The 18,838-nt window shown below is 37.9% G+C and overlaps 2 protein-coding genes across 7 annotated transcripts in view; one reads left to right on the top strand and one right to left on the bottom strand.

Annotated features, from left to right (window-relative positions):
* The first annotated feature begins 109 nt into the window (after positions 1-109).
* On the top strand, positions 110-7,320 carry LOC113532301 (putative golgin subfamily A member 6-like protein 3). 3 transcript variants are annotated; one of them, XM_026923624.3, is made up of 7 exons: positions 110-1,343; positions 1,662-1,704; positions 2,727-2,855; positions 2,956-3,024; positions 4,327-4,419; positions 5,635-5,741; positions 6,133-7,320. In XM_026923624.3, the coding sequence occupies exons 2-6, from the start codon at positions 1,663-1,665 to the stop codon at positions 5,722-5,724; spliced, it is 423 nt and encodes a 140-aa protein (XP_026779425.1). In that variant the 5' UTR covers positions 110-1,343; position 1,662; the 3' UTR covers positions 5,725-5,741; positions 6,133-7,320. The 3 variants fall into 3 exon arrangements, with proteins under 3 accessions (XP_026779425.1, XP_026779424.1, XP_034169199.1); XM_026923623.3 differs by lacking the exon at positions 6,133-7,320 and having other exon boundaries at positions 5,635-6,009; XM_034313308.2 differs by lacking the exons at positions 2,956-3,024; positions 6,133-7,320 and having other exon boundaries at positions 5,635-6,009.
* A 1,680-nt stretch (positions 7,321-9,000) lies between these two features.
* The window catches only part of ano2b (anoctamin 2b), a 46,418-nt gene continuing 36,580 nt past the window's right edge, over positions 9,001-18,838 (bottom strand). For all 4 annotated transcript variants that reach the window (XM_034313216.2, XM_034313218.2, XM_053241890.1 and 1 more), the window contains 5 exons: positions 18,128-18,280; positions 17,956-18,008; positions 16,746-16,915; positions 12,851-12,956; positions 9,001-11,786 (listed from right to left, as the gene is read on the bottom strand). In XM_034313216.2, the coding sequence (XP_034169107.2) occupies positions 11,418-11,786; positions 12,851-12,956; positions 16,746-16,915; positions 17,956-18,008; positions 18,128-18,280 (851 nt within the window). In that variant the 3' untranslated portion in view covers positions 9,001-11,417. The remainder of the gene's footprint in view (positions 11,787-12,850; positions 12,957-16,745; positions 16,916-17,955; positions 18,009-18,127; positions 18,281-18,838) is intronic.

Raw genomic sequence — 18,838 nt, forward strand, 5'->3', positions numbered from 1 at the left:
GCTGAGGAATACAAACAAGTGCAATGATTCTCCTAATCAGCATGTGATGGGTGCAAATCCAATAAATCACACAGCCGTGTGGAGCATGTGACCTTTTCGATACCACAAAATGGAGGATGACTTTCCCACAGTGGATTAAAAGTTATTTTGGGTTACCACATTCAGGTCATGAGCCAAACAGGCCAATCCACGTGAATGAAGACTAAAGCCAAAAAAAAAGGAAAGAAAAGAAAAGGAAGTATAGGTTGGCCTTCATGTTGGGATATTAGATTTGAGGTAAACAGGCTCTGTGGGAAATACAGCAAACCATGTACAAATCATACAAGGAGAAAATATCACTGGAACATAGATAATGGGTGTAATCTTGCACTTTATTTGTAACAGTTCTTAAATAAATAGTTTGGACAAAATTAAAATTACAGTTATTCCTGCTCAAAAAAAAAATCTCTAAAGGTATTGGATCAAATTTGGTTTTCATCAAATTCTTTAAGGTTTTCATTACAGATATTCTGGTTCCTATTAAATATCACCAGAACCCAGTAGGATCTTCTTTCATGGATGATGATTACCATCAGAATGGAATTAGTTAAGCTATTAGAAACCTTTAGAAACAACAGATTCCACTAAACTACCATTATGGACCACCAGAAACACATTAAAACACTCTAATGGATCTCTAATGGATTCTAATGATTTTCTTCCAGCAGGGAAGAAGCTAGTTAGCTATCTATGTGCTAACATACATACAGTAAAATACAGTACAGTAGCAGCAAGTCAGCGAATACTGACCAAAATTACAATTCTGATACAATTCTCCAAATTTCTTTGGACTTCAAGGCAATTTAAGTTTCAGACATACAGGGTTAGACTGTCATCTTGTCTTTTTATAATAGCAGAGAATAAGCAGACAAGAGGAGGGGAGTTTCAGGGTCATGCATAAGTACAAGTGTAGATATGTTCCATTAGTGGTTTTCATGGGTATTGAAAACAGAAGAAACCGTTTATTATTCAACATATATTATTTGAATGGTTTAACATGACATGGTCACAAGTATTTAGATAGAGAGGGTGGATTTGGATGAGTGCAAAACAACACATTCTGAGCATACAGTACAGAGAATACAGTGACAGAAACAACTCCAATCAAATAAGACTGATGAGATGTTGGATTTTATTAGCGTACTAGTGGCAGTTCTAGCATGCCTGTGCTGAAATAGCTGTAATGTCTGCTCAGTTTCGTCAGGGTATATCACTGATTGAAATAGGTTGACCACCACGTAAGATCAGAGGGATACCTTGAGGAGAACTCACAAGCACTCACAAGCTGGATACTTCTTTCCTAGGTGAGTTAGCTGGTTCACTGCTGAATAGGCTGATATGTAATGTTTTTAACATCATAACAAGCTGGAGATGGAACAGTAGGATCTGTATGAAACAGCAAAATATGAAAGAAATTTCATTAGCATTTCACTGTGTACACAGCGGAGGAACTGAACCATTAGATTTACACTGGAATGGGTTACTAGTACATTCATTTCTAAAGCATGTTTACTGACTGTTCTACATACTTGTGACCAGAATTCATATTTAAGTACTTTAAACTGAGACAGAATTGTATAGGCATTATAAGTTTGCTTACTTTTACTCCACTTTCTTTTAAGGATGGCTCACATGAAGAGGTTTGCAGCAATTCCTATGTCTAAGGTAAATGGCATAATTTTTAGACTCTGATTTATGTGTGAGGCAATACAGTCAGATTGCAGTTGCTGTGGAGGAATTCTGGAAAACAGCCAAAAATTACCAAAAAATTATTTTGACCAGAATTGTGTTTTTCTGCCAGTGTACTTAATAATGTACTTTGACATCTCTACTTTAAGAAAACATAAATATATTTTACATAAATAATGCTTGATGGTGTTTTTATGTAGGCCACTTTCTAAACTTGTCTTGGCAAACAGAAAAACGCAATGCCATCAGTAAAGATGTCCACGATGGACATCATCATCAAAACAGAGAAGAATGCTTACACACTCTGTTCAGATGTCCGCAGACAAAATTTGAAAATGTTTCTTCTCCCTCAAAACAGACATTAATAACAGGAGATTGGGTCAACAGAACAGAACTGACTGAATTAATCAGTGATTATTTCAGCACTGATGTTAGCATGAACAGAGATCAAAGAGATGAGGATGAGGATTGTGTTTAAATGCCATGAGTGACTTTTACCTCAGGTTATGAGACAGAGACTGATGTGGGTGATGTTTATAATCAAAGTGATATCATATAGTGATGAGAATTTCCCATTTTATACTTATAATTCTTTAAAATGTAGCAGCAATGCTGTTTTTCCATCAGCAAATTAGATTATAAATGTAGAGTGAGGTGGGAAGTGTTTCAGTGGAATAGGAATGGAATCTTTAAACGCAGTGTTCCCACTTTCCACTCCTGGGCGTAACCAGAATTTAAATTGCTAAATCTTTACTTCTGGCTGAGCCACATGCAAAAGAGAATATTTCAGTTCAGGAAAGCCTGTTTTATAAAGTTTTCAGAACTATATACAGTAGAAAATGTCAAAATATGGCCATGTGAAGGGTTTTCCAAGGCCACCACACATGCTTTGCAACAATTTTGATTGTTCAACCATTAAATATAGAGCTCTAGTGTGCTTATTGGCTTTTCACACTCGCTGACTGTTATGAGCTGATGACAGTCTGTTCCCTTCACAGAGTATGAGAGACATGTGCAAAGAAGAGGACTATGCTTTCCTAAACAACCAGGAAAGTGGGGAACTAGACAAGACTTCGAAGGAGAGCACATTTCAGGAGAGCGAGTGGCAGCAGAAACAAGAAGAAAGGGTAAATACCCCTCTATAATCAGTCCCAAAAAAAATTTTCAACTACTTTTTGCCCACGTTTACTAATATGACTTGGTAAATGTGTGTGGTGGGTCCTGAAGCTCCGCCGGAGGTTAGACCGAGAGCAGCAGGAGCAGGAGAGGCAGTGTGAGCTGGAGAAGCAGAGGAGGGTATGATGCTCTGGGTGACAGCATGGCCATCAAAGCTATATGAATCTGCTGGGATAATGCTATTTATATCCATATCTGATAACCCACACTGTTGTCTTGCCAAGCAAAACAAGCCTTCCTCAGCAGACTAACTTGCAAACCTAATTGCGCTTGATTGCTTTATTTGTGCAATGAAGATGCATATGCAGTGACCTCAGCTTAGCAAAACAAATCATGCTGAGTAGAATTAGAGAAAAGTGCTACAATATAACTGCATATCCCTGCCCATAAACAGCAGACACAGAAATGGTATGTGTGTGTGTATAAGGAAAGAAGCTTTCCAGCTGCATGCTGTTGACTGCCAGCACAGTGATGGTCTAACGGGATTGTGTGAGGTCAACAAAGGACAGCTTGTTGTTGTTGTTTCCATTTGGTCAGCAATTACGGGTAACTCTTGCTATACCATTCTACTCTTGTTTTCTTTTGTAAGTGTGAGACGCAATTTCCAATCGCATTAAATAAATTAGCACTTCTTCTATTATTCATGTTCCAAGTTAACCGGGTTTTATTTGCCCCTAAAATTACAAACGAATGGCAGAAACTGGTAACACTTTCTAATGTGTATTCCACTCCATCCTATTACAATCCATCACTGCCACTGTCCAATCCAAATAAATAAACTTTAAAGACCCCGATACATCCCCCTAAAGGCCCCACACACACACCTTCCCCCTCCACCCTGGGGACTTGGGTGTGAATGTGTTGAGTGTCTGAGGAATGAGGTGCTGGAACATGTTATTAAAATTCGGAACAAACAGAGGCACCATGTTCTGATATATTCCATATGCAGAAAAGAGTACAGGTTCTATAGGCATAGCTCTGTTCCTCAAGGAGCTATACTATTACTACAGCGGAAACAGGAGAGTCCACATAAGAGATATTTTAAGCGTGGAACAATAGAGGTCACACGCCCCGCCCTATCACTCCGTATAGACTGAATTATGCTAACATGAACAGTAAGGCCTGTCTCTGAGCCACACAGGAAGCAATTTTTTAGAATTAAGTATTCTTCATGATTCAGGGTTAGCCCAAAGGTCTGGGAGCAGCCAGCACTTATCAGAAGAGGCCAAACCGATTAACGCATAATGCATAAGCCATCTTGTTTGTCAAGGCAACAACTGAAAATGATGTAAGTCTCATATCTGCAAACTGCTTCTGCAAAGCTTGGTGAGATCATTTTAAGAACTGGGTATTTCTCATGTACTTGCCATATTATCCTGGAGTGAATGTAATGTGTGATGGGGTTGTGTATGTCTTCTGAAGGAGAAGGAGGAGCAATGGAAAAGCCATGTGGCAGGCCTAGCATCTGAGCGTGAGTCTCTCCGCGGCAGATTACACAGGCTACGTGAATTCAGGGTGAGGTAGCCCCTTGATCACACACACACACACACAAACACATGCACTCACACACAAAATAAATTGATTAACCACACAGATGTGGGAGTCAGGGAAAGGCTGACCCAACTACACCAGATGTTACATACAGCATAAACCACTGCTTTAGACCAACACAAGCGCTAACCACAAAAAAAAAAGCAATACACAAGTGGCCACAAATAAAATTCCTATGCTGACTTAAACAACTCCTAAAAGTAAACAGTGTTCTGGATCAAAACAGAAACTGTGACACATGGCAGTTCTATGGCTTATCACAAAATAACTAAAGCATGCACATGAAAAATATTAGATTAAAAGTAATAAGTAAAAAAAAAAGGTAAAAATAAGTGAATTTAAAAAGAAAGTAGATTCCACACAGTAGGCAGCTCCCATTAATTTTTTTTTAATTCCAGAAAGATATTTGAGGCTAAAAGTAGCTGTGCACTTTTCAAATTTTCATACCTTTCCCTGAGATATGTTGGCACTGGCTTTAGTAAAGGTGGTGGAATTAATTCCCAGCTTGTCAGCAGAGGAGCTTTTAGCTTTTCATCCTGAATGCAAGCACTGATGTCTAAATGAAGACATTTGACCACTTTCCTTTAATGGTTACTAAGGGTCTGTTGTAAATTACTAATCACAAATACCTTTTGTAATATTTTTCCCATTTAATCTCACTAGCTCAAATGGTTTAGTACCTCTTTGCAGTGGTTACATTGTAATAGTTCTTGTGTATTTGCTCGGTGTTTGTGTCATAATTTAAGATCTTTGGTCATAAGGCCTGTAACGCACATGTGTGTTAATGCAAGTAATCTTTTAATAATTGATGGGTGTATCATGTGGTATGTGGAAGTTTATGGGTATGTACAGATATTTACTGCCTGTTTGGTATGGGTGCTTATCTATTGAAGATGAAAACACAGGATTTTTATGGGAGGAAAAGTAAAAGTGGAGCTAACCAGTGTGCAGACCCTTCTATCTAATTCCATTAATGAGGCTTAGCACATACATATATTTGATTAGATTGATTAGAGCAGCATTCTAAACCACAAATTTAAATAAACTGTTTCAAAAAGTAGGCCTAGCATTTAAGGACAACTTTTGAACAAACTTGCAATTGGCAAGGCTTGCTGCTGGGTGCTTTCTATAACACTCTTCACTTTATTCACCTGTTAACATGTAACCTTCCCTTTACAGGACTTTCAGAAGAGAGTGCTGATGCAGGATCTTGGACTGGAGCCTGGTACAGCCAGTGAGAAACTCACCCACCTTCTTATGAGACTGTAACAAACTGTTATTCCATGGTAAAGAAACAGATAACTGGTATTCTTTTGCTAATGTAAAGAGTACCGCAAGAATAGCTTTGTGTGGCATATTAAGTACTGAAGTTGTATATTGTGCTAAACTAATGTTAGAGTAGGCCTATGGTGCAAGCCAAAATATTTCTGCATTGTAGCTAAAAAGAAATTTGTAAATGTGTAAAGTTTTGGGTAAAACTAATAATAGTATAGATCATGGCTGTGTGCTTTATGATATAGTAGAGTGACAATAAAATGCTAAGATAAGCAGGAACCGAATTCTCACATGACATCTAGAAGAGTTTCAGCTGATCGTACTTCCCATGATGCCGTGGGCTTAAGTGTGGTTATGTTGATCTTACACAAAAATGTTTATTTAGATTTGTGTCTTCTTTAGGAACCTCAGACTGATATGCATGACTAGCGTGAAAGAAAGAGAAAGACAGAAAGAGGGCCCCAACAGTGCAGGTCTAGCATTAAATAAAGGAGATTCTCAGGAGTCATGTTGCAGCGTGTCTGGCCCCTGAGGGCAGGAAAATGCCAGACTCAAGTGTCTCTCTCTTTCTTTCTTTTTCTGTGATACATACAAGAGAGCACCTAAAGAGAGCACCTAAATTCACATCAAACACTATTCTATTCTATCTTAATAATGACTGATATAATCAACTAAAAAAAAAACCAATCTAAGTATTATTTCGAATCAGTGTGTTGCTGACAGCCTAGTGTTGCTGTATTGCTGAAAAAGATTAAGACATAATTGCCATAACTGCTTAGGCTACATTATCATACAAACCACCTTGCAATATCCACCCGCTCTTCTTTTTTTTAATATTACACAAGCTTTTCCAGGCACACTCTCCCAATCGTCCATCTAGGGTAGGAAAAATGCTTCCTCCACAATTGCACAAATAGATGGAGATCTAGCAGAGGAAATAATGAGGAAAATAATGTACAAATCAGGCTTGTGGAATTAACTAAGGAATGTGCTATGGGCAGGGCTTACCTGTGCATATGTGCCCACACATACAAAATGGAGGCATTTGGAAATGTACACACACAAAATGGAAGAATTCTGAGGTGTAGCCAACACTTGAAACCATGTGAAACCTAAGTATGTACCATCTTCAGTTAAAGAGGAGTTGCCCCAGAGGAAATTCTGGGAAAAGGATATGATTGTTACCCCTCTGTGCCTGGGCTGTGAAACTCCACATGTATACTTTACACTCTAGGCTTGTAAAATGCCTCCAGCTCTGTGGTACACACATCCTTATGTATTCTCATTTAGTAGGAAGGCAGGACACAATAAAATGTGCATCGTAAATAATTTAACCACATATGTAGACGATGTATTGGGGGCAGACAGTGTATTGGGGGCAGTGGTGGCTCAATGGTTATGGCTCTGGGTTAATGATCAGAAGGTCAGGGGTTCAAGCCCTTACACCACCAAGCTGCCACTGCTGGGCCCTTGAGCAAGGCCCTCAACCCTCTCTACTCCAGGGGTGCTGTATCATGGCTGACCCTGTGCTCTGACCCCAACTTCCTAACAAGCTGGGATATATGAAGAAAAGAATTTCATATATATATATATATATATATATATATATATATATATATATACACACACACATATGTGGATACACTGGATATAAAAAGTCCATACACTGCTGTTAAAATGGCAGGTTTTTGTGATGTAAAAAAATGAAACCAAGATAAATCATGTCAGAACTTTTTCCACCCTCAATGTCAAATTACAATGTATGAAAATTAAGTGAAAAACAATCAGAAACATTTTAGGGAAAAATAGGGAAAAAAAAACGTACAATAACCTGGTTGCATAAGTGTGCACACCCCTAAACTAATCCATTGTTGAAGCACCTTTTGATTTTGTCTATTTGTGTAAGAGTCTATCAGCGTGGTACATCTTGACTTGGCAATATTTTCCCACTCTTTCTTGCATAAATATTCCAGATCCATCAAATTGTAAGGAATCTCCTGTGCACAGCCTGCTTCAGGTCACCTCACAGATTTTTATTTGGATTCACGTCTGGACTCTGGCTAGATCATTCAAAAATATTGGTCTTCTTTTGGTTAAGCCATTCCTTTGTTGATTTGGATGTATGCTTTGCATCATTGTCATCCTGAAAGGTGAAATTCCTTTTCATTTTCAGCTTACTAGCAGATGCCTAAATGTTTTGCATTAAAATCGACTTTGTATTTGTAGCTATTCATGATTCCCTCCATCTTGATAAAACTCGCAGTTCTGGCTGAAGAAAAGCAGCACTAAAGCATGATGCTACCACCACCATGCTTCACTGTGGGGATGGTGTTCTTTTGTTTTTTTTTTGTTTTTTTTTTTTTGCACCGAACATACCTTATGGAATTATTATACCTTTTGGAATTGTTATCATCAGACCATAATACATTTTGCCACATGGTTTGGTGGTTTAGTTGGGCTTGTTTTTTTTTTTTTGTGAAGAATGGCTTCTCTCTAGCCACCCTACCCCACAGCCCAGACATGTGAAGAATACGAGAGATTGTTGTCACATGCAGAGAGTAATCAGTACTTGTCAGATATTCCTGCAGCTCTTTTAATGTTGCTGTTGGTCTCTTGGCAGCCTCCCTGGTAAGTTTTGATCTTGTCCTTTTATAAATTTTGGAGGGACGTCCTGTTCTTGGTAATGTCACTGTATAAGCTCTTTGCAGACCATGGCTTCAGCAGTCAAATGAAACCAAGGAGATGTCAAGAAAATCCTACAGAAACAGCTGGTCTTTATTTGGGATTAATCAGAATAATTTCACTGATGACGTGTATGATATGATAATTACTTTTGAACATGAGACTGAGTGTGATTGCTTCATTGTGAACACAGCCACACCCCCAATTATAAAAGGGTGTGCACACTTATGAAGCAAGGTTGTTGTAACTTTTTTTTATTTTTCCTATTTTACCCTAAAATGTTTCTGATTGTTTTTCACTTAATTTTTATATGCTGTAATTTCACAGTGAGAGTGGGAAAGGTTCTGACGTGATTTATCTTGGTTTAATATTTTCATCATAAAAACTTGTCATTTTAACAGGGATGTGTAGACTTTTTATATCCACTGTATTCCACTGTATGTGGATTTATATATATATATATATATATATATATATATATAAATTCTTTTATGGATATTGATTGTATAGACATTGTTTTTAGCATCTCCTGGCTTGCATTCACAAAATAATGCCCTCTGATTTTCTTGACATTCACTTCACTCTGTCAAGCCCTATTTAAGAAATGCTAGAGGCAGATTCCTGTCACTAATCTAACTGCAACCACTTTAACTATTTGCCAATGAAAAACTCTTTAGAAAAACACTTGACATCATACATTAGGAACTATTGATTATTATGGTGTTATACAAAACACTAGACTGGTAAAGGTCATCTAAAGGTTTCATTTATTCATTAATGAAACATTAATTAATCTATCACGTTTCTGCATAGATGTGCAGTATACCTACACCCAGACAACACCTGTCATGACATCTAAGTCATTAGCCAGCCAAATGACACACTGACTGGAGCATTGTTGAATTATTCAGCCATCAGACTGCCGTTAGTAGAGAGAAAAGATTATAATTACAGGGTGAAGTCAGTCCTTTCACTGTATCACATTCTCATATAATGACATGAGTTTGCAGAAAGATTATGTGTGTCATCAACAAAATATATTTGAGCAGTGCCCGGGACTTGTGGCAGGAAATTATGATTAATGCCACAGCTATCATACAAACCTGTTTTATGTCTCTGGTTACCCACAATGCTCTCTTCCAGTTAAATATACTTTCAATAAATGAGTTCAATGCAATAATTACTTCTGTGCAAGCATACCATTACAATATGTTTAGATGGCATAGCTAGCTAGTTAAAAGTGTACAAATTGAATAAATTGAATAAATTTAATGCCTTCATAGCTACCAAATCATACATAAATCATTCTTTTATGTACAGGGTCATTTCTTCACAACCATCTTGGTTTGTTGTAATTTGAAACTATTGTATGACAGTCATAGAATGGCACTCATGTATACAGTTCTTTCTCTTAGCTATGGAAACTGATTAATGAATAAAAAAATTCACATTGCTGCATGAGGTGATATGAAAATTAAGTTTGCTTAAATTGACAAATAATTTATAAAAGGGGAAAATGATCTCTTGCCCTACTATGGACAGTCAAGAATACAGTCAGGCAGGCACTGTCCATGCCCGTAGAGCAAGAGAACACAGTGCACTGCCAACATAGAAACCCAATGAGTCATTTGAGGAAAAGAGAGTGAGACAGACAGATGTTGGTCTTCCTTTCTCAGCCTCCCACTATGTGCTATTTAGTCCCTGGCTGATGGTGTCCAATCTTGTGGGTGAATAATGGGTTTCACCAAAAAGCAGAGAACTGTGCGATAGTCATGGAAACATGGAAGAAATGCTAAACTGCAGACTTTGAATATTGGATCAAAAGGAGACTACACATGATCTGTAAGAACTTAGAAGAGATTAGATAAATGTCTAAACTTTAATATAGATTGAGATTTCAATTCCATACATCCAGCTGTATATGCTCTACATATGGTTGACATTATCTTGGCTCATGTATCTGACTTCTCAGTGCATAATCACTATTGACTGGCCTTTTCCAAGTGAGACATTGCAACTAATACATACAACACAAGTTGATTTACAAAAAAACAATAATCTTAAATAATGAGTTGTAAAAGTGAAACGGCTTATTAGTTGACCCTAAGCAGAAACAAAACCTTACCTGGTAACACATACCTCGGAGACAGCCTTATCATCTAGTTTACTTATGACAAATCTAAACAATTCACTTTGTGAAGAGTTCCATCTTTAAAGAAAGAGATCTGTAACAATTTTGACACCCATCAAGTTTTATGTATTGTTTTTGTACAATACAATTTGTGCAATAATGTAGTTCATGTTCCTTATCCCTTATTAACAAACAAGTTTCATAGTCTCTAATAAACAAAGAGATTTAACATTATTCAGATAAACAAATAAAGCCTACAGTGATGGTGTTACCTGAGAAAATGAAAGGGAATAATTATTTGCTGTGATACGCTACATTTCATAAAATTCGCAAAGCAGCTTGGGTTTGTGCAGTTTCACAAATCGTTCAGTAAGCATGGACCAGATGTGAACATTAGTTTTTGAGTCCTGTCAAAAAATATCTTCCTCTTAGCTTAAGAACAGATGGGGGAAAAATGTGCGAGAGGCCCCATGGATGAGATTCCTGGTCTTTCATTCCAGTGTCTGTGCTCTCAACCAGTTATGCTGTGCATGGGATGAGGTCCTATGGCAAGCGGTCCTATGAAGCCTTGGCTTAGAGGCCAGGATGAGATCGCCTCTGCGGACTGTGTGGATACATCACAGCTTTAAAAGCAATCAAAACACGCTGCCTGTGGACATATGCTCAGACATACAGTACAGAGATAGATATATAATGATCTCTCTTGCGTTAGCTCCAGTGAGAACCACTGTATGGACGGTTCTAATTCACCTCAAGAACTCAGTGGAAAGCTTAGCCCTACCCTCTGTCCTCTGCTAGTCCTCCATTCTGAGTATGGGCACTCTGAAGATCTCATGGCCGGCTAACCCCTCTTGCCGACCCCTCCTTGCCCAGTTCACACTGCTGTCTGTGTGCCCCCATCATGATGGGGCAACATGGAGGCCTGGCGGGTAAATTGGCTAAAGCTGGCTGCACGTGCGCGGGTACGGGGACGGGAAGCAGCAGTGGTATCTTCAGCTTGGGTGAGGTTGGGCAAGGGAGCCTGGGGCTCAGAGACTGTCTGCACCTGCTTCCTGGGCTCCTGCAGCAGCAACTGGCCTGATTCTTTTGAGAAAAGGCTGTGGATGAGCTGAAGCTTCTCCTTTTCCTCCTTCATGAAGACATCTACAAGCAGGGTCTTTTCCCTCTTAATCTGCTCGCTGATGTTCTTGGGCACATCTGGGATCACCCAGGCCACCAGGAGGCCTAAGAACATTACCAGGTTCTGGAACACACAAGTGTACAAATCAAGACACATGGTAATGAGTAAGAAAGAAGGGTGAAGGTGGTCATACCAAGATAGCGCAGGAAACAATAGGTAGATTGCTTAAGAATGCAGACAAAGTATCTCTTAAGAGTATCACTATATGTGTTTCTTTACCCCGACAAGACATCATGGCATTATATTACAATTGCTTCCCGTTGCCAATGTTATCCATTACATTCAGTGATTACTAACATACATGGTTGAAAGGTTACTTTGAAAATGTATTCTGTTACTGCTTCCTGGTGACCTAATTAAAATTGTACTAAGTAACATAATCTAACCTCAAATCAGCTGCCTTTTCCAATATCAGTCCATTAATTTTGGATTATCTTCCATCTAAAAATTGCACTCAGAAATTAACATTATGTTTTTTTCAATAATATTACCAATGTTGCCGCCATGATGAAATGATCTTACCAATTCCTGTTGTATTCTGTTACTGCTAAGCTCTACGAAGGATGTAGTAAGTGTAGGCATTTAACAATCAAACCACTATATTATGTTAGGGGCCTAAAAAATCCTAGTTTTCTTTTTTTTTTTTAGACACATGCATAAAAAAGAGGAAGTTTTTTCTGACTTTCTCACATACGGCACATGGTTAAGTGGGGGTTCTAGCACAACGCCTGGTCAATTTCATATATTTCCTCATTAGGAGAACTAAAGCATAGGTGGCGGTTCTCAACAGCAACTGAATTAGTTATAGCATTTGCATGCAGTGAAATTTGAGTAATAAAACATGCTATATTTTATGTGTGGGGAACCCTGAATTCATAATAGCTAATAGCTCATTCGTAGCTCTTTGAGATGTGGTAATGTAAATCACAGCAGCATAAAACAGCATACATTGCAAAGCCTATGCATTATATTATGGAGTGAGAAAAAATTTCAGTTCCTGTATAAGAGGGGATGGCCACCTTACACATACTTCTCTATGCAGAACCAGACAATACCCATCACTGGTTGAGAGAAGCTGGTTCACAATTATTGGGGTGGAAAGTTGCCAGCAATGTTAAAAAACATACCTGGAACAGTATTACGAATCCCAGTCGAGCTGCTAGGATTGACCAATACTGTTTGGAGAACTGGTAGGGCTGTGAAGACCAGGGTGGCTCCCTGTAATCCTTATACCTGCAGACAAAATCACACAAACATGTGTGCTTACAGGCAGAGGTATTTCATGCAGCTGTCTTCCTCCAAGAAATGTTTTCGTGTATGGCAATAAAACAAGAGGACATGTGCTACAGATCTTTTTAGCATGCTACATGGTATAAGACAATAAGATTTAATGAATCAGTCTAGGATTTTAATAGACTTCAAAGAACCAAGGAGGCAAGAAAATGGTGGCTTTTTTCTGAGCACCATTTCTCTCTCTCTAGAGTTGCTGCACAGTTTGTTTTTCTCCATGGGTTTCCTGATCAAGCCAAGTGAAGGTAGAAAAACATTTCAGGAACTTTCAGGTTTTCACAACCCATAATGAAATAGATATGGAACAAAGTGTTTATGTTTTATCAGCTAAAGTTATCAGATTCCACTCTAGTCAGAATGTTGTTATAAGATCCCAGTGTACAGATATCATCAGCAAAGTGAATGAATTCCTTATAAAGTATTATTAGGTTTTCTGTTTGCATAGTATTAAATTAAACTAGCTATATACTACTGGGAAAGTTCCCTAAAGTTTTTTTTTGTTTATGGAGTTATGAAAGCTATGACACTTCAGTGAAGTATCTACCTTGATTTAATGGCCATATATCTACTTTAAACATGTAAAAGTAGATTTGCCAAGCAGGCTGTAACTCCTGATACCGAAGTAGCTATTTCAGGAAAAAACAGTATTTACCGTGCATATACAAAGTCTACACACCCCTGTTAAAATTGCAGGTTTTTGTCATGTAAAAAAATGAAACCAAAATCATGTATTTTCCCATTTAATGTGACATAGCTACCAACAATTAAGTGAAAAATCAACAGAAATCTTTTAGGGGAAAAAAGAAGAAGAAAATTACAGTAACCTGGTTGCACAAGTGTGTACACCCTTTTATAATGGGGCATGTGACTGTGCTCAGAATGAACAAATCCCATTCAAACTCGTGCTTAAAAGTAATATCATATACCTTTCATATACCATATATCATATACCTGTCATCAATGAAGTGATTCTGATTAACCAAATAAAGACCTGCAGTTTCTCTTGGTTTTCTTGACACCTTCTTGGTTTCATCTGACTGCTGAAGCCATGGTCCACAAAGAGCTTACAAAGCACATATGCGATCTCATTGTTGAAAGTATCAATCAGAAGGGGGATACAGATAAGTTTCCATCATCAACAAGTGGTGAAACTGAGGCACCACAGTGACATTACCAAGAACAGGACGTCTCTCCAAAATCGACAAAAAGACAAGACGGAAACTGATCAGGGAGGCTGCCAAGAGACCAACAGCAACATTAAAGGAGTTGCAGGAATATCTGGCACGCACTGGCCACTTCCTGCATGTGACAACAATCTCTTGTATTCTTCACATGTCTGGGCTGGCTATGGGGTAGGGTGGTTAGATGGAAGAAAGAAAAAATTCCAAGCCCTAAATCAACCCAAACCATGGGCCAAAATGTCTTATGGTCTGAGACTAAGGTACAACTTTTTGGGCATAATTCTAAAAGATATGTTTGGTGCAAAAACAGCTTATCACCCAAAGAGCACCATATCTATAGTGAAGCTTGGTGGTAGCATGGTACCCATCATGCTGTGGGTCTGATCCTCTTCAGCTAGACTGGGGCTTCAGTAAAGAAAGAGGGAATCATGGATAGCTCCAAACATCAATCTATTTTGGCATGCAAAACCTGCAGACCTCTGTCAGATAGCTGAAGATAGAAATTTTCACTTCCCAACACAACAATCCAAAGCACAAATCCAAGTCAACAGAGGAATGGCTTCAGAAGAAGATCAACATTCTAGAAAGACCCAATCATAGCCCAGATGTAAATCCTATCCAAAACCTGTGGAATGACTTGAAGAGAGCTGTGCACAGGAGAACCCCTCACAACTTGATAGACCTGGAGCATTTTTGCAAGCAAAAGGTGCTTTAACAAAGTATTATTTAAAGTGTTTGCACACTTGTGCAGTCAGTTTATTAAAAAACTTTTTCTTTGTTCCCTTAAAATATTTCAATTTGTTCTTTACTTGAGTTTTATTGGTTGCTTTTTCCCATTCAAGGTGGGAAAATGATCTGACATGATTTATTTTAGTTTAATTTACTTATATCACAAAAAACCTGCAATTTTAACAGGGGTGTATAGACTTTTTATATCCACTGTATGGCTCAGATTACAATTGATTAGATAGGGGCATCCTTATCCACTGCACATTTTTCAAAATTTCTGTGTGGTGTCTCTGTACTATTTAGACATTACTCCCTTCTTACTATCTTTTGCTACTTTCCTCACTGTTTTATCCATACATTTATTTATTCAGACCCACACACACACACATATGAACTAAGGATGATATATAACATTGATATAGCAGTATACTAACAGTATAATATAGTGGGTATCATCAGGCGGCAATTCTTTTATAACTTCTGCAATAAATATCTTTGTTGGACATTAAAACCTATTTTATTACAAATTAAATGAGAGTCCAATAGGACCACTTTTATCAGTGTAGCCATTACACTGACATATTAGTGACATAATCATGGGTCTGCACTGTCTGCATGAAAAAGAATGGTATTCCTATCACCCTGTTTATGGGGTAAATTAGACTTATTGGCCTTTTTTAAACAGGCATAACTTAAAGGTGCTCTTTTTTTAGTTATACAATCACTGACTGTGTGCACATTTTTGGTTGCTGGATTGTTGTCAGCCCAGCTGTTACATTGGGGTGTTTAAAATACCATTCTTTTTCATGCAGACAGTGTGAGAATTAGTGGATTCATCTGGAAGTTGTAAATTCTATGTTATCACCTTGTAATTTTAGTCCCGTGTGAACAGTGCTTAAGGTAATCCTTTCTTGCTAGACCAGTTACGGAGACAGAGAGAGTGGTGACTTCACAAAATGTACAATTATAATGTCACTCAAAGTATTAAATGAAACAAAATACAAGAAGAGGCCATGTTATATTAGTTTAGTACAATTCTGGTTCTAGAAAGGATTGTCTTAAATGATGCACCTGATCTAAATGATACTGCAGTTTATTCCAACAGTACCAATCCATGTCTGCATGAAGCAAGGAGTGACTGAAGTGCTTAATAGCATTGAAGCTGTTAAGATATAGAGTCACTGTGTCAGGTGTTCTATTAACATGGAAGTGTGAATTGCACAGAAACCCTCTTAGCCTTTGATGGGACATGATGTTGTATAGTATAGAGCTGCAGGGCACGTATATATCATGTAAAATAAGACAAAACTATGGCATGATCTTTAAACCATTCAGATTCATTTGGAATGTATTGTAGACATGTCACTCCTCATCCAAGGGGCTTTATCATTACTCACTTCTCAGCTCTCAGTTCTCAAGAACTGACGAGAGCCCTCTGATGAGTGGCAAAACATATTCCAGACTATTACACAAGTCCACTCAACTTTGACGTGCTATTACAACACACTGGATTTGTTTCAGAGATAAATTGTTTCCGAAATGTTGGCCACTCATTTACTCTACACCTTTTAAATCAAACTCCCAGTAAGATGAATGATCTAACTCTCCAGTTAAATTCACCATGCTTGCATATATAGATCCATCATTAGTTCCTCAAGTGCTTTGGCGTACATACTTCTTATTTGGGTACTGCACTCTTTACAATTTCTCCACCATTTCCCTCTGCAAACCTAATAGTAGTGGTCACAGTACATCTAGGTGACATTAAGAAACCTTACTTAAAGTGATAAATAATGTGTAAACAGCAATAGTTGGGGCTCACCGGCACACTGTGATAGTGGAGCCAGCAGGTGCTGTGCCTGGTTGAAAATCACTGACATTGAAGTAAGACAATGTGTGGTCGATGAAGCCATGCATGGTGCCAGTCTCACTGTACATGTACTGATAAACCAGTCGTGGGATGAAGTCTGATGTAAAGGAGATGACAAAAGCCTGAAAAATAAAGAGAATGTGTACAAGGCATTTTAAGGCGTTAGTGTATTAGTCGAAAAGAAGAACTACAGAGACAGAAGAACTGTGTCAAGTCCTCAAAGAAGCCTAGGACAACCTAACAGCCAATTTCCTTAGAAAACTGTACAACAGCATACCCAAAAAAATTTATGCCATTATAAAGGCAAAGGCAAATTACGATTTAATTTCATTTTTTATTGGTGGTTCTATCTGTGTAATATAAAATTATTTGAATAATTAAAACTTTTTCATTTTGTTTTTTTTGAAGTCATCTTAGCTTTAGAAAATTTCTTTAGAAGTGCCTGGACCTTTGTATAGAACTGTAAATAATGAGGTAGGTAATGGGACTTCAGCTAGTAATAGCTTTCAAAGTTCTGGAGGAGATGCAAGTCAGCTATACTGCTCACTCTAGCCTGAAGTCCATCTTGTTTTTTTTTTTTTTTTCTCATTCAAAACTAAAATAATATTTCTATGGATATGTGAATGCTTTTTAGGCGGATAAATAGGGAATCATGTAAGTCCAAAGTGGACTCATTAACTCAACACATTAACTAGGAACATTACAGATTATGAATATCTATATGAGATTTTGTGTAAAATCAAAGTATAACATTGTGAAAAACAAGAAGACACTTTGAAAACATATTTTCATATTTATGCAACCCACGTAACAGAGAACACATCAAAGCATTTGAGACCTCTGGTCCACATTAGAGCAGCTATTATCCCAGACTTATCTGACACTGGAGTTAGAATATCCTATGCTAGAGACCCATAGCTTATCCATGGGATACACTGTACCAGAAAGGAATGACAAAATCTCCTTCAACTCCATCATGTATAAATATAGAAAGAAATGTCTTTCTTTGCAGGGACTTCTGAGTCTTTTGTCCTGTTGTCTTCTTTACAATCATAGATCATTTTTGAGAAGAACCACATATAGAACCACATATACAACAGTGTATATAAAGTCTGAAGAAGCCTGTACAGGTAGACTGCAGCTGAGAAATGGACCCACTTACATTGATGAGAACTGAAAACTTGCCCAAGCCGTTTAGTATATTGTACCAGATTCCTAAAACAAGAAATGAATACCGACAAATTACAAGAGCTGTCACAAATGTGCATAAACCTTAGTACATATGATCTGTTTTCTGGATGAAAAATATTATATATATAGATGTAGACTAGTACCAATATCTTGTGCTCTCACGGCATCCGGTCTGCGTAGCTCAGTGACGAACTTCTTAGCGTCCAGTCGGATCTCAATGACGTTGTTCAAGAGAGCAAAAAGAGGAGCCAGAGGAAAGGAGGCCACAAAGAGGGAGACAAAGCCAAACTGGATGACTGCAGACAGGAAAGAATAAATTATTATTCTTTTTATTATTTTTTTTATATTGTTAAATTATTATTATCATGCACATGCCTGAATGTTGTGCACTCAGTGCCATGCTGAAGGCTAATAAACATGACCTAACTATTTTATTATTCACAATGCTAGATTGTGTATACCTGGACTGATTAAAAGTCCGAAGGCCGTAGGCACCAGAATTATTAAAAACCATGACCTGTGTTGTATATTAGTGAAGCACTGATTTTTATCCTGGCCTAAATATCTTCAAGTTCATTGGGAAGGAACCTCAGGGACATTACTAAATTCGCTCCAGTGGCTTTACTAAATTGGTTCTGATAAACATATAGCCTTACAAATTTCTCTCGCTCTAATTGCGCTACCTCGTGATCAGACATGCGTGTATATATCTTGGGTAGCGGTTCCGAAAACGGTAAAAAGTGCAGGGTGTGTTAATAAGTAAACAACTGGGCACCTACAGGCTGATAGTCAGGGGTGAGTCAGTCAGCAGTCTGACAAAGCAGGAATTAACAGAAATGCCTGTAAGTTGCCTT

This window comes from Pangasianodon hypophthalmus, chromosome 18, assembly GCF_027358585.1.
Source record: "Pangasianodon hypophthalmus isolate fPanHyp1 chromosome 18, fPanHyp1.pri, whole genome shotgun sequence".
Classification (NCBI taxonomy): domain Eukaryota; kingdom Metazoa; phylum Chordata; class Actinopteri; order Siluriformes; family Pangasiidae; genus Pangasianodon; species Pangasianodon hypophthalmus.